We start from the raw sequence: 18,695 nt of genomic DNA on the forward strand, positions 1-18,695 counted from the left end.
CTCCTGAAATCAGCAGAGGGGAGAGAATATAAGCAGAGCTGCCAGTGAAATAAACCAATCTTCACCTTGGACTCCTTATGTGTGTGTGTGTGTGTGTGTGTGTGTGTGTGTGTGTGTGTGTGTGTGTGTGTGTGTGTGTGTGTGTGTGTGTGTGTGTGTGTGTGTGTGTGCATGTGTGTGTGCGTGTGTGCGTGCGTGCGTGCGTGCGTGCGTGTGTGTGTGTGTGCGTGTGTGTGCGTGTGTGTGCGTGTGTGTGTCCTTCTTTCCACACTTCACATTAGTACACACGCTACAATAGATGATCATTGACCCACCTACACCTGTCACTTTACACCTACTGTACTTCCTCCTCAACATATCTTCCAGCTCTGAGAGTTAATGTCAGCATTCTGTCTGTCATTCAGACATTGGGTCATACAGCAGGGCAATAGGCCCTGCGGCCCAACTCATTCATACCGACCAAGTTGCCTACCTGAGCAAGAGGAGGCTCCCAGATGGTGAAGCAGTCCACACCAAATGCAGCAAGACCTGGACCATGTTGAAGCCTGGGCTGATAGGTGGCAAGGAAAATTCATGCCAGGGATGATGGTCCACCAAGAGGAAAGCCTGCTGACACTCATTAGCATTTTACTATCGCCTGAATCCCTCCCCATCAATATCAATGCCATTGATCAAAAACTGAACTGGTGCAGCCACATCCTGGATGTGGCTACTAGAACATGTCCAAGGCTAGGAGTCCTGCAGCAAATAACCCACCTCCTAACTCCTCAAAGGCTCGTCAGGAGTGTGATGGAACACCTGCATGAGGACAGCGTCCACAACACTCAGAAGCTCCACACCATGCAGGGCACAGCAGGCCACTTGATAGGCACTCGATCAATAGCCACTCAGCACACCATCCCGACACATCACTGCAGCATTTTGCACCATCTTCAGGGTTCACTACTTAGACAGCACCTTTCAAATCTCTCTCAGCTAAATGGACATGGGCAGCAAAAGCAGGTGAAAACCACCATGTGGAAATTGCCCTCCAAGCCATACGCCACCCTGACCACAAGGACTCCAGCGGTTCAAACCCACGTACTGTGAAGGAATAAAATAATTTGCATTTGGCCCTATCTTTCTAAACCAGTGATTTTCAAACTTCCCCCTAAACTTACATTCCACCTTAAGTATTCCATATGCCATCGTGCTCTGTGATTAGTAAGGGATTACTTAAAGTGGTATGTGAGTGGAAAGAAAAAGTTTGAAACCCACTGTTTTAATCGTCCCTCATTATGCGCACAATTTCATAGCTCCAAAGGAAATCGGCCAATGACAATTTTTCTCAAGCAAAATACTTCAGTAACAATTGGGTCTAGAGCAGTGATTCACAACCATATTCCCCCATTCTCATCCCACCTTAAGCAATTCCTTTCTAATCACAGAGCACCGATGGCTTACTTAAAGTGGAAAGTGAGTTTAGGGGGCAGTTTGAAAACTACTGTTCTAAACAATTCCTATCCAATTATCTGTCTGAATGTCTTTTAAACTTTACTAGTAGATCCTACAGATTAGTCAAGTTTCTGTGGATCCTTGTTCTTTATCTCACCGAATTGCTTTTGGTTTTGTTTTAACTCACCAGGTTTTTAAACTGCACTTCTTTCAAGGTTGTAGTTGATATCTAACACTATCCTTTATGTTTCAGTGCCCCTCCTACTCTCACTCCATGACTAAGCAGGAGAAATTTAGGCTCGATGCATCTGCGCACAGATCTGTAGGAGTGGACCATGCACCCCTTCAGTCCTCTGACATAATTCAAGATAATCACGTTGATCTTGGCCCTGCAAATTCCCATCTTGTTCAATAGAGGGCTACACCTTCTCCCTCTTTTGAATTTATATTCACAGGTAAGCTATCAATACCGTCATATTAATATCTTGAAGCAATTTTCAATTTCAGATAGCTAAGGGATGAAGAATCCTGTTGATGATTGTCATCCATCTTGTCTGAGTCTCAATTAGTAATAGAGAATTGCTAAAAATAAAGAATGCACCATAAGCTTTCTACCTAATTAAAGCACATTACGTTGAGTAATTTGGAACATACCGAGTTAATGCTCCCTGTTATGCGAGGGGTAGTGATGGATGTAGCAGCAGTTAATGAACTAAAAGAAAAGATAATTGCAAGGATAATAGCGGTGGAAAATAACTCCGAATTGAAGCTTTAATAAATTGTTTTCCTATCTGTGATAATAGTTTGGGGAGAAATTGCAATAAATCAATGAGCTGTTCTGCAGTTTGCTGAAACTAGGACTTCAAAAGCAACTAAAATAAATGAGTGTGTTTGTATGGGTGGACTTACGTAGGGAGTAAATATATTTCTTTCATGTTCCCAGGAAATGAACCAAGATTCATTGAACATTGAAACCAGGTAGGAATACTAAGACTTTTTGAAATCATACAAATTTTATGCACGCGTGCGTGTGTGTGTGTGTGTGTGTGTGTGTGTGTGTGTGTGTGTGTGTGTGTGTGTGTGTGTGTGTGTGTGTGTGTGGTGTGTGCGCGTGCATGCGCGTGTGTGTCTCTGTGTGTGCGCACGCATGCATGTCTGTGTGTGTGTCTATCTGTGTCTGTGTGCGCGCTTCTGTGTGCATGTGTGTGTGCATTTGTGGGGATGTGTGTACATGCATGCACATTTCTCTGTGTGGGCACGCATGTGTGTGTGTGCTCACATGTGTGCGCGTGCATACATGTGTGTCTGTGTGTGTGTGCATGTCTGTTTGTGTGTGTGTGTGTGTGTATGTGTGCATGAGTCTCGGTGTGTGCACCAGTGTGTGCATGTGTGTATGTGTATGTGCATGTGTTTGTGTGTGCACACATGCATGTGTATGCATGTTTGTGGATCTGTGTGTATGTGCATGTGTGTGTGTGTGCCTGTGTGTGCATGTGTGCATGTATGTGTGTGCATGTATGTGCGTGTATGTGCGTGTATGTGTGTTTGTCTGTGTGCGTGCGTGAGTGTGTGTGAATGTGTGTGTGTGCGCGCGTGTGTGTGAGTGTGTGTGCACGCGCGTGTGTATGTGCATGCATGTGTGTGTGTGTGTGTGTGTGTGTGTGTGTGTGTGTGTGTGTGTGTGTGTGTGTGTATCTGCATGCATCGAGACTAAAATTGTAATATCCTTCTCAATGTAATTTCAGAAATGGAACCAGTCAACTCCAAGAAGAGCACATCTTGATCAGAGAATAAAAATCCTGCAGAAACCCAAAGGAAACCTCAGCCCCTGGGGGGTGGGGGAGGGGGGTGGAGAGAAAGCAGCAAAGAAACTGAAAAGGATGGAAGAAAAGATGAGACCAAGAAACCATCTCATGAACTGTGAGGAGTTTGCAAACATTTGTGTTGATGTTCTGGCTGCTACTACAAGGCATATGAAGCAGGATGAACAAACGTTTTAATCAGGTAGCCAAATTGTGAACTTTGAGAACCCCAATTGCTCATTCTGCTAGTGTGAGAAAAACATTGGATGACTTAAAGCATTAGATTTTTCAACTAAATGCTTACAAGGTAGCAGATGGATAACTCCTGTGTTCCTGGACTAATTGAAGCTCTCTTCCCTTTAATAGAGGCATTGCATAATAGTAAAGAACAATGCACTTTCAATATTGTTTAAGATAAGTTCTTAAAAATTGACTGTCTCTGCTATAGTTCTGTGTCTTTAGATCTTACTCTTCACAGTGTTCTGATGGCCAGGAACATCAATAGTTCTTATGTCCTGAACCAGAGCTTGGTCACAGGGGAAGTACTTAATGTCTCAGATCTGGAGGACATCTTGCACACAACCATCTCGAGAAAGAACTGGCCAGCTTTGCTAATTCTGGTGATCATTGTGCTGACTGTGGGAGGCAACATATTAGTGATCCTGGCAGTCTCCCTGGAGAAGAAGCTGCAGAACGCCACAAACTACTTCTTAATGTCACTGGCCGTTGCTGACATGCTGGTCGGGATTTTAGTCATGCCAGTTTCTCTCATTACTATTCTCTACGGTAAGTTGTATATAAATTTCATAAACCAGTGACAATGTGGATGAATTTGAATTTGAACTTTGTGTTGTCTCGTGTGCCAAGATGCAGTCAAAAGCTTTATTTTGCACGCCATTTAGGCAATTTGACCTATTCATAGATCAGCAGGTTGTGGAAGAATAGAGCAATTGTGCCGATGACAGGGTTACAATAAAACAAAGGTATTAAAAAGTCAAAGAACAATCAAACAGTGCAAGGCTTCATCTTTTCCAAGAGGGAAATCCTTTCAAGAGCCTGATAACAGCAGGAAAGAAACTATCCTTGAATCTGGTGGCACGACATGACAGGAAGGAGGTCCAGAGCAGGTGACCAAGGTTGGAGGGGTCCTTTAAGGCTCCGAAAGCTCAGTGGGTTAGAGCACTGCTTCTGTCAACCAAGGGTCGCAAGTTTGTTCCTCGCTGGGGCCTCATTTCTGTGAGGAGTGCTGTACAAAGTGGCGACTCTCTGTCTCCCTTATGGTAGGCAAAGTTAAATAATTTTACAATTGGCCGGTTTCCCAAGATGATGGGAGGTGTAGACAGAATTGATAAAGGGAAGGTTGGTTTGTGTGATGGTGTTCACAATTCTCTGCAGGTCTTGGGCAGAGCAGTTCTGATACCAAGATGGTACGGGACTGTAAATTTGCTTGCAAAATTCATGGCAGATGTGTCAAAGGATAAAAAATCAGCAAACCAACCAATTTTTACTAAATGCACTGACATCTATGAGATAATAAAAATTCTCCTTGAAAGATTCTGACTGAAGGAATAAAACTGAATTTAACCAGAAAAGAGAAAAATGTGCAGAGAATATTTACAAGGATGTTGCCAGGTCTTACAGGGAAAGATTAAACAGGTTGGGACTTAATCCTTAAAGTGTAGAAGAATGAGGGGAGGTTTGATAGAGGTTTACAAAATCATGAGAGGTATAGACAGAGTAAATGCAAGTAGGCTCTTTCAACTTAGATTAGGAGAGTTAAATACAAGAGGTCATGGCTTTAGGGTGAAAGGTGGAAGGTTTAGAGGGAACATTAAGGGGAAACTTCTTCATTCTGTGGGTGGTGGGAGTTTGGAACAAGCTGCCATATGATGTGGTAAATGTGGGCTCACTCTTAATTTTAAGAATAAATTGGACAGATACATGGAAGGGAGAGGACTGGAGGTTTATGGAATGGAAGCAGGTTGGTGGGACTAGCAGAATGATGTACTGGCACAGATGAGAACGGCCGAATGGCCTGTTTTCTGTGTTGTAGTTTTCTATGGTTCTAACAGAAATTGTACTTTATGAACAGTAATACAGTATCTTGTAGACTGCGAGAGAAATTTATGTAATATTTATATCCTAATTATAAAATTGAAAGCATCTGTTTGAGATAAATTTATTAACAAGCACTTGCAAATTTGATTATGTAATTAGATTTTTAATGTTTAATGTACTGAGAAAGAGAATTCAGCTGGTAGCAAAGATACAGGCTGAAGGACAGCGAATGAGATGCAAATAAGAACAGGTGGAAATGTCCGATTGCTCTCCCTTTAAATTTGGAAAATAGCGTAAAAGTCACCCACTTAATCCCGAACTGAAGTACATAGCTAGTACTCAGGTCTGGGCAAAGCAGATTGGACCGTGATTCAGTCCAGTTTTACAAAGTTTCTATGGTTTGGTAAGCAGTCACCTCCACAGAGTCACACAGAAATGTGCCGGAGAAATTCAACAAGTCATGTTGCATCCGAGGAAGTTAAAGGTAACTAACGTTTTGGGCCTTTTAATCACCACAGTGTCATTATTCGTGGCCAGGAACAGCAGCGATGCTTCCCCCATACCGATAACATTCCTGAGGATCATCTTGGGATCTTTCTCATTTGTTCATTTATCTCCTTCCACAACCTGGTGGCAAAGTGGATGGCAAGGGCACCTCCCAATGCATGTCTTGCACCATGTGGGAGCTCCTGTGTCTTTGACAGCCCCAGGTGCAGTAAAATGTCATCAGCCGGAGGAGCTCAAGCTCCCTCCTGCACCATGACTAACGATTGACATCACTGTCCTCTAGCTCTGAGGCTGAGTGTTTAATGGACAGCAGATTTCAAAGGGTGGTCATGGCGCAGATTGCAAAACACAGACAGGTAGGGATTCTGTGCAATTCTCGAGGGTACTAGAGAAATTCAGCTGGTTGCACAGCATCTCTGGGAAGTAAAAGACAGTTGACAATTTGGGCCTGAACAGAAATTAAAATCTCCCCCAAACAGCGTATTTTATCTTCCCTTTCCTGTTTTTAAAAAAAGATAAAAGGCTTCATCGTCATAATTTGGCACATAAATATTCATAAATGACCAAGATTTATTAATTAAAACCACTACTCCTCTTGCTTTTGAGCAATATTACTTGCCCCACCCATCCTCTTTCTAATTTAGCTTGTTCCAATTTGGTAAGATGCATTTCTTGTAGAAAGACCACGTCTGCCTTTAATTTTTTTTTGGTGTGCCAAGAGCCACTTCCTTTTCAACAGCCTGTTCATCCCATTAATGTTAAAACTAATACATTTTAATGTTCTATCCATGCCAATTTTTAAACGTATTGTTTAACTATAAAACTTCTTCGATTGTTTAAATAATAGTGATCTCTTCCCTTTAAAAAACACATACAACCACCCTGTCCTGACGGTGACATAAACAGGAAACTCCCAAATCCTGTAAAAAAAAAGCCCATGGAATCTTTTGAGGAAGAAGAACCCCTCCTGTTAGTGCCATCTTTTATAGATACTCCTCTCCTGGCACCATTCTCCTCCTTTGCATTAAATTCTCAATGATTTCTTTAATTTCAGTCATCCGCTCAGACATGTTTCTCATTACAGTTTCGATGCCTGCAAATCAATTACTCAGATTTTACATTTTCTCAAGGATAATATTTAGTTTTTGTTCTGACGCCCCAGCTCTGATGGGATCCGCCAGTCCCGAGGCCACTCCCTTTTGGACCTTCACTCTATGTTCCCGGCTGAGTAGAAACTTCTTCGGCTTTGTTTTTTTTTGCTGCCTTGCTCTCTTGGCACTTGCTTTTTTAAAAATTTCATTTATTCAGATTTTTTTAAATTTACAAATGTTAAAGTATACAATACAGAAATCTTCCCCCCATACACTTCCCTCCCTCCCAACCTCCCCCCACTAGCCTCTACTTCCCCCCCCCCCCCCCCCACTATCATTGGTTGGTTGGTTAAAGAAGCTTTATTGGCTATGCCAGGAGGGAAATCACCAAGCAAAGATGGATTTACTTTGGAGTTTTATAAAGAATGTTAGGATCTATTGCTTCCTGTATTTATGGATGTGTTGGGTTGTTTTCTGGAATCTTTTTCTTAAGCATTAATTACTGTTTTTCCAAAAAATGATAGAAACCCACTTAAAGTTGGTTCCTATAGGCCGATTTCATTATTGAATGTTGATTATAAAATAGTAGCTAAGGTTTTAGCCAATAGATTGGTTACATTTTTGCTACAATTGGATTCATGCAAATCAAGCTGGTTTTATTAAGAATAGATACTCTGGTGATAATATTTGTTAAGTTAATTTCTTTTAATTAATGCATCTAGAAAGCAACTCTTGGCACTTGCTTTATCCATTTTTGGTGAAAAATTCTTGATTTTGAGATTTTAACTGCCTTTTACATCATCTTCACAGCGAGCTCAACCAAAGCATGTCCAAGTCCTTCGCATGGCCACACCTCTGCTTTGGGGAAGTTTGAACTAATTTGGCACAAGATTTAGGAAGTATTTAAGTGGGACCAGACTAAGTTCAAGAAGGTCTGAGGAATGTTTATACTGCATGCAGGTCAATGCTTTAAAAAGAGTTAATAAGATGAAGCCAGAATTGGCCATGTGGCATTATGATTCCCTGGCAATGACAGATTTAGTTATAGATTGATAGGAATAAGTTTTAATTATTTCTGGATCCAAGGTGTTCAGCAAAGATAGGGAAAGGTGAAGAAAGGATGGAATGAAAAGGGGTTGCACTTTTAATTAAAAGAATAGTGCAGCATTTGAGAGAGAATATCCGAGCAGAAAGCATGTTTTGGTTTAAAAAGTAACAGAAATATGATTACACATCCGGGATTATAAGTAAATTATAAGTAAATTTCAGAGAATTTCATAGAAATTGCAAAAAGATATGCCAAAGCAGGCGAATGATAATATGAGTGAAACACGAAAGTCTGCAGGTGCCATGATTGAAATAAAAACACTGAAATGCCAAAGGAACTCAGGTGGTCTTTTCAGTGTCCATAGGAGACAAAGGTATATTACCAACATTTCGGGCCTGAGTCCTTCTTCAAGAAATAAGCAGAATAAGCAAGAAGCAGGAAATCTGAGAGAGTCTCAGAATTCAGACAGTGCCGGCTGGGGAAGGAGTCCAGCCCAACAAAAGGATATGACGAGCGATGAGGTAAGAATTTATCATGTTTGTGCAAAGGAAGACAGGAAAGGGAGAGACAGAGCTGGGGGAAGGCGACGGGGGGAGGTGAATGGGGGATGTTTTAATGAAAGCCAGGAAAGTCGATATTAATGCCATCCAGTTGGAAGATAAGGTGCTGTTTCTCCAATTTGCGGGTGGACTCAGTTTGGCAGTGCATGAGACCGTGGACAGACATGTCAACAAGGGAACGGGATGGGGAATTGAAATGGGCGACCACTGGGAGATCTACGCTATTAACACAGACAAAGCTGAGATGCCCAACAAAATTATCTCCCAGTCTCCCAGTCCAGTCTCTCCGATGTAGAGAGGACCACAATGGGAGGACCGGATGCAGTCGATGACCACTGCAGATTCACAAGTGAAATATTGCTTCACATATGTTGCCACCCATTTCAATTCACCATTCCATTCCCTTGCTGACGTGTCCGTTGGTGGTCCTAGACTGAGCTCACCTACAAATTGGAGGAGCAACACTCATCATCCAACTGGGCCCCCTCCAACTAGATGGCATTAATATCAACTTCTCTGGCTTTCATTAAAACATCCCATCACCCTCCCACTTCTTCCCCATCACTTTCCCTCAGCTCTGACTTTCCTTTCCCCATCTACTTTTGCACAAACATGATAAATTCTTACCTCGTCCTTTATCGTCTCCAATGATCACCTTTTGTTGGTCAGGATTCCTCCCCGGGCTGGCACTGTCTAAATTCTGAGATTTCCTGCTTCTGGTTCACTCTGCTTATTCCTTGAAGAAGGGCTCAGGCCCAAAATGTCAGTAATATATCTCTGCTTTTTATGGATGTTGAAATGACCGGCTGAGTCACTCCAGCATTTCGGAACATTGATGTAAGTGGATTGCAACTAAAGGACCAAAGGTCCGTTGGTGGGATGAAATAATTGCACCATCTTACTGAATGATGAGAACTTATGAATCTGATTGCTTTTATTCAAAGATGTGCATTGGCAGCAAGACTGCATTCAATGCCATTCATGGTTCTCCATCCACATAAATATAAATCTGTTGGTGGAACAGATTGGAAAATGACAGATGGAACTTATCTTGATTAATGTGAGATGATACGTTTTGAGAGTATAAATCTTCTTTCTTTTTTTCTTCTTCTTCTTTGGCTTGGCTTCGCGGACGAAGATTTATGGAGGGGGTAAAAAGTCCACGTCAGCTGCAGGCTCGTTTGTGGCTGACAAGTCCGATGCGGGACAGGCAGACACGATTGCAGCGGTTGCAAGGGAAAATTGGTTGGTTGGGGTTGGGTGTTGGGTTTTTCCTCCTTTGCCTTTTGTCAGTGAGGTGGGCTCTGCGGTCTTCTTCAAAGGAGGTTGCTGCCCGCCAAACTGTGAGGCGCCAAGATGCACGGTTTGAGGCGTTATCAGCCCACTGGCGGTGGTCAATGTGGCAGGCACCAAGAGATTTCTTTAGGCAGTCCTTGTACCTTTTCTTTGGTGCATCTCTGTCACGGTGGCCAGTGGAGAGCTCGCCATATAACACGATCTTGGGAAGGCGATGGTCCTCCATTCTGGAGACGTGACCCACCCAGCGCAGCTGGATCTTCAGCAGCGTGGACTCGATGCTGTCGACCTCTGCCATCTTGAGTACTTCGACGTTAGGGATGAAAGCGCTCCAATGGATGTTGAGGATGGAGCGGAGACAACGCTGGTGGAAGCGTTCTAGGAGCCGTAGGTGGTGCCGGTAGAGGACCCATGATTCGGAGCCGAACAGGAGTGTGGGTATGACAACGGCTCTGTATACGCTTATCTTTGTGAAGTTTTTCAGTTGGTTGTTTTTCCAGACTCTTTTGTGTAGTCTTCCAAAGGCGCTATTTGCCTTGGCGAGTCTGTTGTCTATCTCATTGTCGATCCTTGCATCTGATGAAATGGTGCAGCCGAGATAGGTAAACTGGTTGACCGTTTTGAGTTTTGTGTGCCCGTGAACTACTCTTTGCAGATGATGCCGCTTTAGTTGCCCATTCAGAGCCAGCTCTTCAGCGCTTGACGTCCTGCTTTGCGGAAACTGCCAAAATGTTTGGCCTGGAAGTCAGCCTGAAGAAAACTGAGGTCCTCCATCAGCCAGCTCCCCACCATGACTACCAGCCCCCCCACATCTCCATCGAGAGTATAAATAAGACCAGGGCATCCACCATGAAAGGCAAGGACCTTGGGAGTACTGAGGACCAGAGGGATTTGTGTGCAAGCACACTCATACTTAAAGATGGCATTGGTAGATAACATGGTTAAAAAGGCGTATGGGATGATGGCCTTCATTAATTTTGAGCAATTAATACAAGAGGAGGGAGTTTATGCAGTCAGACCTCTGCTGGAGTTAAGTGTGTAGATGTCACCACATAAAAGGAAAGACTTGATAGTGCCACAGAGAGGATTATGATGGATATAGGAAAGCTAGACAGCAGAAAACAGAGGCAAATAAAACTGGAGGATGAAGATTTGGGATAAGGAGTATGGGATTTAGAATTGTACTCCCAGAGTGTAGTGAGTTCCTGGAACATACCGCCAGTATTTGTCTGGACAAGCACTTAAATCACCGGGTTAAGAAAGATAATGGCCCAAGTGTGAGGAGATGTGACTGATATGGATGCCCGAGAGTCACTGTGAATAGGATCTGTTTCCATGCTATGTGACTCAACTGGGAATTTCTCATTCAAAGCACAATTCAACAGAAGAAGAGGTCAGTTGTCTAATTAAAACCTCATTTCAAATTTTCTTCAATTTCATACCACCTTCAAGCCATGAGTCATTCCTGATTTCTAAAAACAATCCTGTTTAGTTTGCTTCATTTTTGATGACTCATAACATCCTGGTTTTATCATGGAATAGAGTTGTAGAACAGCGCAGCACAAAACAAGTCCATCAGCCTAACTCATCCATGCAGACTAAGGTGCCTTCCTGAGCAAATTCCAATTGCCTGCATTTGACTCGTATCCCTCAAACCCTTTACTACTCTTTTAAACATTGAAAGTGTTTTCTCTTCTGCCACAGGTACAGATAAATAATTCCCTGAAAGTGGCATCACAGGTAGGTAGGGTTATAAAGAAAGCTTTTGGCATATTTACCTTCATAAATCAAAGTATTTAATATATGAGTTGGGATGTTATGGTAAAGTTGCATAAAACATTTGAGGCCAAAACTGCAGGAAAGATATCAATAAGCTAGGAAGAGTGCAGAGAAGATTTACTAGGATGTTGCCTGGACATCAGGAACTGAGTTACCAGGAAAGATTAAACAGGTTAGGACTTTATTGCCTGGAGTGTAGAAGAATGAAGGGAGATTTGATTGAGATCTTTAACATTATGAGGGAGATAGACAGTGTAAATGTAGATAGGCTTTTTCCACTGAGGATAGGAGAGATGCAAAGCAGAGGACATGGGTTAAGAGTGAAAGGGAAGAAGTTTAGGGGGAATATTAGTGGAAACTATTTCATACAGAGAGTGGTGAGAGTGTGGATGAGCTGTCAGCTGAAGTTGTGAATGCGGGCTCAGTTTTAGCATTTAAGAATGGTACATGGATGGGAGGGGTATGGAGGGCTATGTTAGTGGGACCAAGTGAAAAAAAAATAGTTTTGCACAGACTAGAAGGGCTGAAGGGCCTGTTTCTGTGCTGCAATGTTCTATGGTCCTACATCCTATACCAGTTTGTTTCATATATCTACTACCGTGTGGAAAAATTTACAACTCAGATCCCTTTAATATTTCCCTCTCTTATCTTAAATCTATTCACTCGAGATTTCCTTTATCCAGGGGGAAAAATAACAATATCCACCTGCTTAATCAATGTTCTCATGATATTATAAAGCTCTATCAGGTCACCCCTCAACCTCCTTCGCTCCAGGGAAAATAGTCCCACTCTATTCATGTTCTCATTTTAACTTAAGCCCCCCAAACCCAGCATCATCCTTGAGAGTCAATACTGCATCCTCTCTAGATTAATCACATCCATACTGTGACATGGCAATCAGAATTGTGCACATTATTCCAGGTGTGGTTTTATCAATGTCTTGTTCAGCTGAAATGTGATGCCCCAACTTTCATATTCTCTAACCCCATTTGTTGAAGGCAAGCATGCCATGCTCCCTCTTCACCACCTTGTGTCACCATTTTTAGCGAACTAGTTCAACAACAATCTTCAGGGACTTACTATTCCCTGTGTTGGTTCTGTCCTGATTTTGCTTCTCAAAATGCAACACTTTGCACCAGTCTAAGTTAAATTTTGACTGTCGTTCCTTTGCCCACTTTGACCGTTGTAAACTTGGACAATCTTCTTTACTGTGCACCACATCACCAATGTCGGTGTTACCTGCAACATCTAATCTGCTCAGCAAATCATTAATATGCATAACAAACAACGATGGACATAACACCAATCCGTGCAGCACATCCCAGGATTCAGGCTTCAAACTGAGACCCTCTTCCTCCCCTCACCAAGTTGATTTTATATCCAATGGGGTAGTTCACCCTGCACCAAGTTCATGTGGCACAATTGCCCACACATAAACCATGTTAACTAGCCCTAGTTAGTCCTTGCCTTTCCAAACGCAAGTTGATCCTGTATCTAAGTCCTTTCAATAACTTTCCCATGTGAGGCTCACCCTATTGTTCACTGGCTGTCCTAATAGTCCTTCTGGTACCTCACATGTGCCTAAGGAAGACCGAAAAAATCTTTGCCAGGGCCCTACCAATTTCTTCTCTTGCTTCCCACAATTTCCTTGGATACATTTGCTCAGAATGAGAAAAGAAGCTATTAGAAAGCATGGGGAAAGATAGGTGCTTGTTTAATTTTTTTTTCCTTTGGATTAATTAGCTTTGGCCAATGAAAGGGAAGGGGAGCTCAACCTGTTGTGTGAGTGGCCCAGTTTTAGAGTGGGTTGAGGCATTGGCTCAAGAGGGCTGAGGCCAAAGAACCAAGTGAGGTTAAGTTTTTCCTTTCATGAATGCTGATTTAGTCTATGCAGGAGAGATGGCAGTTGAATGCTCCTCCTGGAGGATGTGGGAATTCATGGAATATTATGGTTTCCCTGATGACTTCACCTGTGGCCATGTCCAGCTCCTAAAAGGCTATATTAAGGAACTGGAGCTGGAGTTGGATGAACTGAGCATGACCCAGGAGGCTGAGCAAGTCATCGATAAGACATTCGAGCAGGTGATTACAACCAGAGGACGCAGGATTCAGCTAGTAGATGGGTGAAGACCAAGAGATGCCATTACCCTCAGCAACAAGTATAGTGATATAGGAAAGTCCTATATGGGCAAGGCAGCATGCAGACCAATAGAACTGTGGTTGACTCTGACCTTCAAAGGTAAGGGCAAAGTCAGGCAGAGTGATAGTCATCGGGACTTGACAGTTAGGGGAATAGATAGGAGATACTGTGACGACAAAAGAGGCTCCAGGATAGTGCGCTGCCTCACATGTGCTTGGGTCCAGGATGTCTCTGAGTGTTTGCAGAATATTCTTATAGGGGAGGGTGAGCAGCCAGAAGTCATGGTACATATTGGTACCATGAACATATGCAAGAGTGGGGTAGAGGTTGTGTAAAGTGAGTTTACAAAGTTAGGAAAGACACGACAAGCAGGCTAGATAAAGGAGATGAACTGGATGTTGTGTATTTGGATTTTCAAAAGGCCTTTGACATGAAGTTACTTAATGAGATAAGACCCCATAGTGTAACAGGAAACATACTAGTGTGGGTACAGCATTGGCTGATTGGGAGGAAGCAGGGAATCGGAATACAGGGATCATATTCTGGTTGGCTGCCAGTTGCTAGGGTGTCGGTGTTGGGACTGCTACTTTATATGTTGTACGTTAAAGACTTGGATGATGGAATGAATGGGTTTGTGGCCAAGTTTGCAGATAATACGAATCTAAGTGGAAAAGCAAGTAGTGTTGAGGAAACAGGGAGGTTGCAGAAGGACTTAGAGAAATTAGGAGAATGGGGAGGGAAGTGGCAAATGAAATAAGATGTTGGAAAGTGTATGGTCATGCATTTGGGTAGAAGAAATAAATAGGCAGACTATTTTGTAAATGGGAAGAATATTTAAAAAATCCCAGATGCAAAGGGATACCCTGAAGCTAAACTTGCAGGCTTAGATGGTGGTAAAGAAGGCAAATGTAATTCTGGCATTCATTTCAGCAGGGGTGCAGTGCCACTGGAGCTCACCAGAGCGCCGTTCCAGCACCTCAGAAGGGTGGCTCCGGCAACTCCTTGTCGCCGTTTTAGGTGAACTTCAGCACCTAAAAAATTAGCCCTGCACCCCTGCATTTCAAGAAGAATAGACTATAAGAGCATGGATGTGATGTTGAGGCTTTCTAAAGCACCAGTGACACCTCATGTGGAGGACTGTGACCAGTTTTGGGCTCCTCATTTAAGAAAGGATGTGCAGATGTTAAATAGGATTGAGAGGAGATTCACAGGGATGATTCCCGGAATGAAAGGGTTATCATATGTGGAATGTTTGACAGTTCTGGACCTGGGCTCGATGGAATTTAGCGGGATCTTACTGAAGCATTTTGAATGTTGAAAGCCATAGTCTGAGTTGCTTCCTGTGGTGGGAGAGTCTAGGACAAGAGAGCACAACTTCAGGATTGAAGGGCATCCACTTAAAACAGAGATGCTAGGAATTTCCTTCGCCAGAGGATGGAGAATCTAGAGAATTTGTTGCCATAGGCGGTTGTGAAGGCGTATTTGTTGAGTGTATTTAAGGCAGGTTCTTGATTATCCAGGTTATGGGGAAAGGCCAGGGAGTGGGGCTGAGTTGGAAAATGGATCAGTCCATGATTGAGTGGCAGGTAGATTTAATGGGCTGAATGGCCTATTTTCCTCCTATATCTTATCATCTTAGGCACCTGGAAATTATCCAACTTTATATGCATCAAGGATCCCAACATGTCCTCTATATACATATTAGTATGTTTCAGAACATCACCATTTTTCCCTGAATTCCTTTGTTTCAATTATCTTTTTACAGTGAATACAGATAAGAAATAAATTGATTAAGTTTTTGCCCATCTTTTGTGGCTCCACACATTGAAAACTACCTTGATCCTTTTGGAACCTATTCTCTCTCCAGTTACTCTTTTGCTCTTAATATATTTACAGAATCTCAAAGGATTTTCCTTTACCTTTATCTGCCTATGATATGACATAGCCCCTTTTTCTCTTCCTTTTACGTCCCTTTCTCAATCAACCTCTGCGAGTTCATTTCAAGTGCCATGAAAATGAATCTTTCCCCCAATTTTGGACTCAAATTTGCAGCCCAATCCTGTAGAATTATGGTATCTGATCACAGTGATCTGTGACATTTCAGCCACTTGCAAAAAAACTGTGCAAAGGGCACCCCTCCCCCCCCCACCTCCTTCTGCAATCATTTAATAAAATCTGCCTTTCCAAATACTTACACCCACTACCATGCCCAACTACCATGCCTGACTACCATGCCCCACTACCATGCCCGACTACCATGCCTGACTACCATGCCCCACTACCATACCCCACAACCATGCCCCACTACCATGCTGACAATGCTCATGCATTGCCAAACTAAGGCCACTCATAAATTGGGTAATATTCAGTCTAGACACTCTCCAACAGGGTGGCATTAACATAAATTTCTCCGGCTTCCATTAGAGCACTCCCTGTTTCCCTCCCTTCCCCTTCCCTCTGTCTCCTTTCCTCCAGCTCTCCATTCAGAGAGCTATCCCTTTCTCCCATCACTTTCCAGCTTTTTTTCTCTTGTGCCTTCCCACCCATGTCCATCTATGACCTCTTGCTTATGGGTCTCGGCCCCTCCCTTCCCCCCCACCATTTTATTCAGGAACCTGCCTACTCTTTGCTCATTCTTTAATGGCGGGGTCAGCCCCAAATCTTTGTTTATGCATCTTTATCTTTGCTTATCGATCGCTGCATGACTTGCTGAGTTTTTCCAGCAATATTGGGTTAACTACATGCTCTGAATTCATTTACTTCCCTTGCCAGGCTTCTTGCATTAAAATATTGCAGTTTAGTCTATCTATCCTTCCTTGGTCCTTGTCCTGCCCTTGCCTCTCCTGTCAACTGGACTTTGTTACTTTAATCTTTTTTTACATCAACTTTCTCAGCTGCCACTTTTGGGCCTGTCCTGTCCAGACTAGGTTAAATCCTTCTGAATAGCTTTAGCAAATTCCCCATCAGAATATTGGTCAAATTCCAGTGCAACTCATCCCACGTACTGGTTTTCTCTGACAAAAAGACCTCAATGGACCATAAATCTGAATCCCTTCCTCCTGCAGTAGCACCTCAATCACACATTCATCTACCTTTCTACCCCTACTCACTATCATAAGGGAGTATAACCCACGATTTCATGCCTTTTAACCTTTTGCTTAATTTCATATATTCACACTGCAGGACCTCATCCCATTTCTACCTATATCAGTGGTACCAATGCGTACAACACCTTTTTGAGAAAGTTCTACAACCGGTCGGAGATTTCCTTGAGCTGGATGCGCCTACCTCGAGTCTCATTCCCAGCCATAACACATTTGTGTTAAATGCATTTTTGTTGCAAATCACTTGACAAAGAGTCCTTCTGCATTACAACTATTGCAGAAAGTGAATGTATTTTAATAAAAACATTGTTCACGTTGAATATTTCCCAGAAAATTTGGCAATCCCAATTTGTACCACTGAGATGGCTTGTGCAATACACGACCAACTGCGTAGTAAAAAAATTACATTTTAGAATCCTTTCATCTCAACAGTGAATTGTCACACAAGATTCTTATCATTGAACATTCAAACATTTTATTTTCATGCCTAAATTTTCTTTCTAAATCTTATCTTCCAATAGTTCTGGCTGAAATTACTTCATCTTGTTTTCACTGAATAAGGTCAGATGTCTCTTCATATTTCAACTCCAATTAACTTAAAATGATATTGTAAATGAAAATAATGTAGGTCACAATGATCGGGCAATAAACCTTTCTTAACCTCCCCGATACTGTAACAGGCTGCTGAATGGGCTATAAACAATGCACTCTGGTTATGAACAACATACTGTCTTCAGGACCTGATAAAATATGTACCCAAGAGGTAACAGACAAAGCTTTCAATTAATAAGTTTGTTGACTAATATGATTTTAAATGCTTTATGTAGATTTTTTTAAAAAAAGACTAGGAAATTTAACCACTGTTTAACTCATTGTTTTCTATAGCTCTACGCTTAAATGAAGTGCATGACAAAGTGTTCAGTTTATCAAACTCAAAGCAGTGATTAGAAGTATATCCAGATCAGTTCCTGATACTTAACGGTACCTAGCTTTGTTGCTGTGTTTGGGGCTTTGTTCCAGTGATGGCCACTGATTGAAATTTATCAACGTCTTCAGTTTATTTGAATATGCTATTGGTACAATGTCATTGCGTTTCACTTGCACTGTGGTCTCAGCACTTCAGAAAATGAACATACATACAAGGGCTGTGTTCCAGAGAAAGCCAGTGAACATTGGATAGGGCAGGACTCGTTCTACAACAATTAAAAAGAATGCTAACATAATTCGGGTGAAGATGTCTGCTAACAATATAATCTCTTGTACAATCTTTAATATAAATCTTTTTTGCTGTTCTTTCATTTGAATGTTCTGTGTACTTTCTACATTAAATTCAATGAACGAAAGCTTATATTTCAGTGAAAAATTTCAACAAGAAATTTGTTCATATATAGAAATTCTGATAAACAAAGCAATATCAACACGTGTGGCAAACTGCTGTACACTCATTTTCTGGATCCACCCCATACTATGGCTGGACCTGTGGCTCTTCCCTCTCGACCCTGTATAAAGGCTCCAACACCATAACCCCTCCCCAGAAGGCCTGGGTCACAGCACAGGATAACCTTCGCTTATTGTAAATAAAAGCCTATTGTTCCGTAACTCTAGTCTTTGATTTATTAATAGCGCATCAGTTTTATTTACAATAATTTTTTTTCCAATGATGGAACAACTCTGATAAGCTGGAGATCGACCCACAATGTCCAGAAGCCTCAGAGTGCTTTGAACTCTGGCTACACTGCTTTGAGGTCTTTTGACAGAACTCAACCTGAGTCATGGCCACAGAGGCAAACAATGTTTATTGCCTTTTGCCTGCATTGAGTGTTGTAGACGTCCATCATGGTAGGAAGGGAGCCCTCCAATGATCTTTTCCGCTGAC

General features: G+C 42.3%; 1 protein-coding gene and 1 long non-coding RNA gene across 2 annotated transcripts in view; both read left to right on the forward strand.

Moving 5' to 3' along the window:
- The first annotated feature begins 1,697 nt into the window (after positions 1-1,697).
- LOC138741754 (uncharacterized) lies at positions 1,698-3,485 on the forward strand. The gene is made up of 3 exons (XR_011343742.1): positions 1,698-1,889; positions 2,378-2,412; positions 3,180-3,485. It is a non-coding gene; the product is annotated as an uncharacterized lncRNA (long non-coding RNA).
- Positions 3,486-3,494: 9 nt separating this feature from the next.
- Positions 3,495-18,695, forward strand: part of LOC138741753 (5-hydroxytryptamine receptor 2A-like) — a 30,913-nt gene continuing 15,712 nt past the window's right edge. The window contains exon 1 of the mRNA XM_069896042.1: positions 3,495-4,022. Coding sequence (XP_069752143.1) covers positions 3,722-4,022 — 301 coding nt within the window. The 5' untranslated portion in view covers positions 3,495-3,721. The remainder of the gene's footprint in view (positions 4,023-18,695) is intronic.

This window comes from Narcine bancroftii, chromosome 8 (genome assembly GCF_036971445.1).
Source record: "Narcine bancroftii isolate sNarBan1 chromosome 8, sNarBan1.hap1, whole genome shotgun sequence".
Taxonomy (NCBI): Eukaryota; Metazoa; Chordata; class Chondrichthyes; order Torpediniformes; family Narcinidae; genus Narcine; species Narcine bancroftii.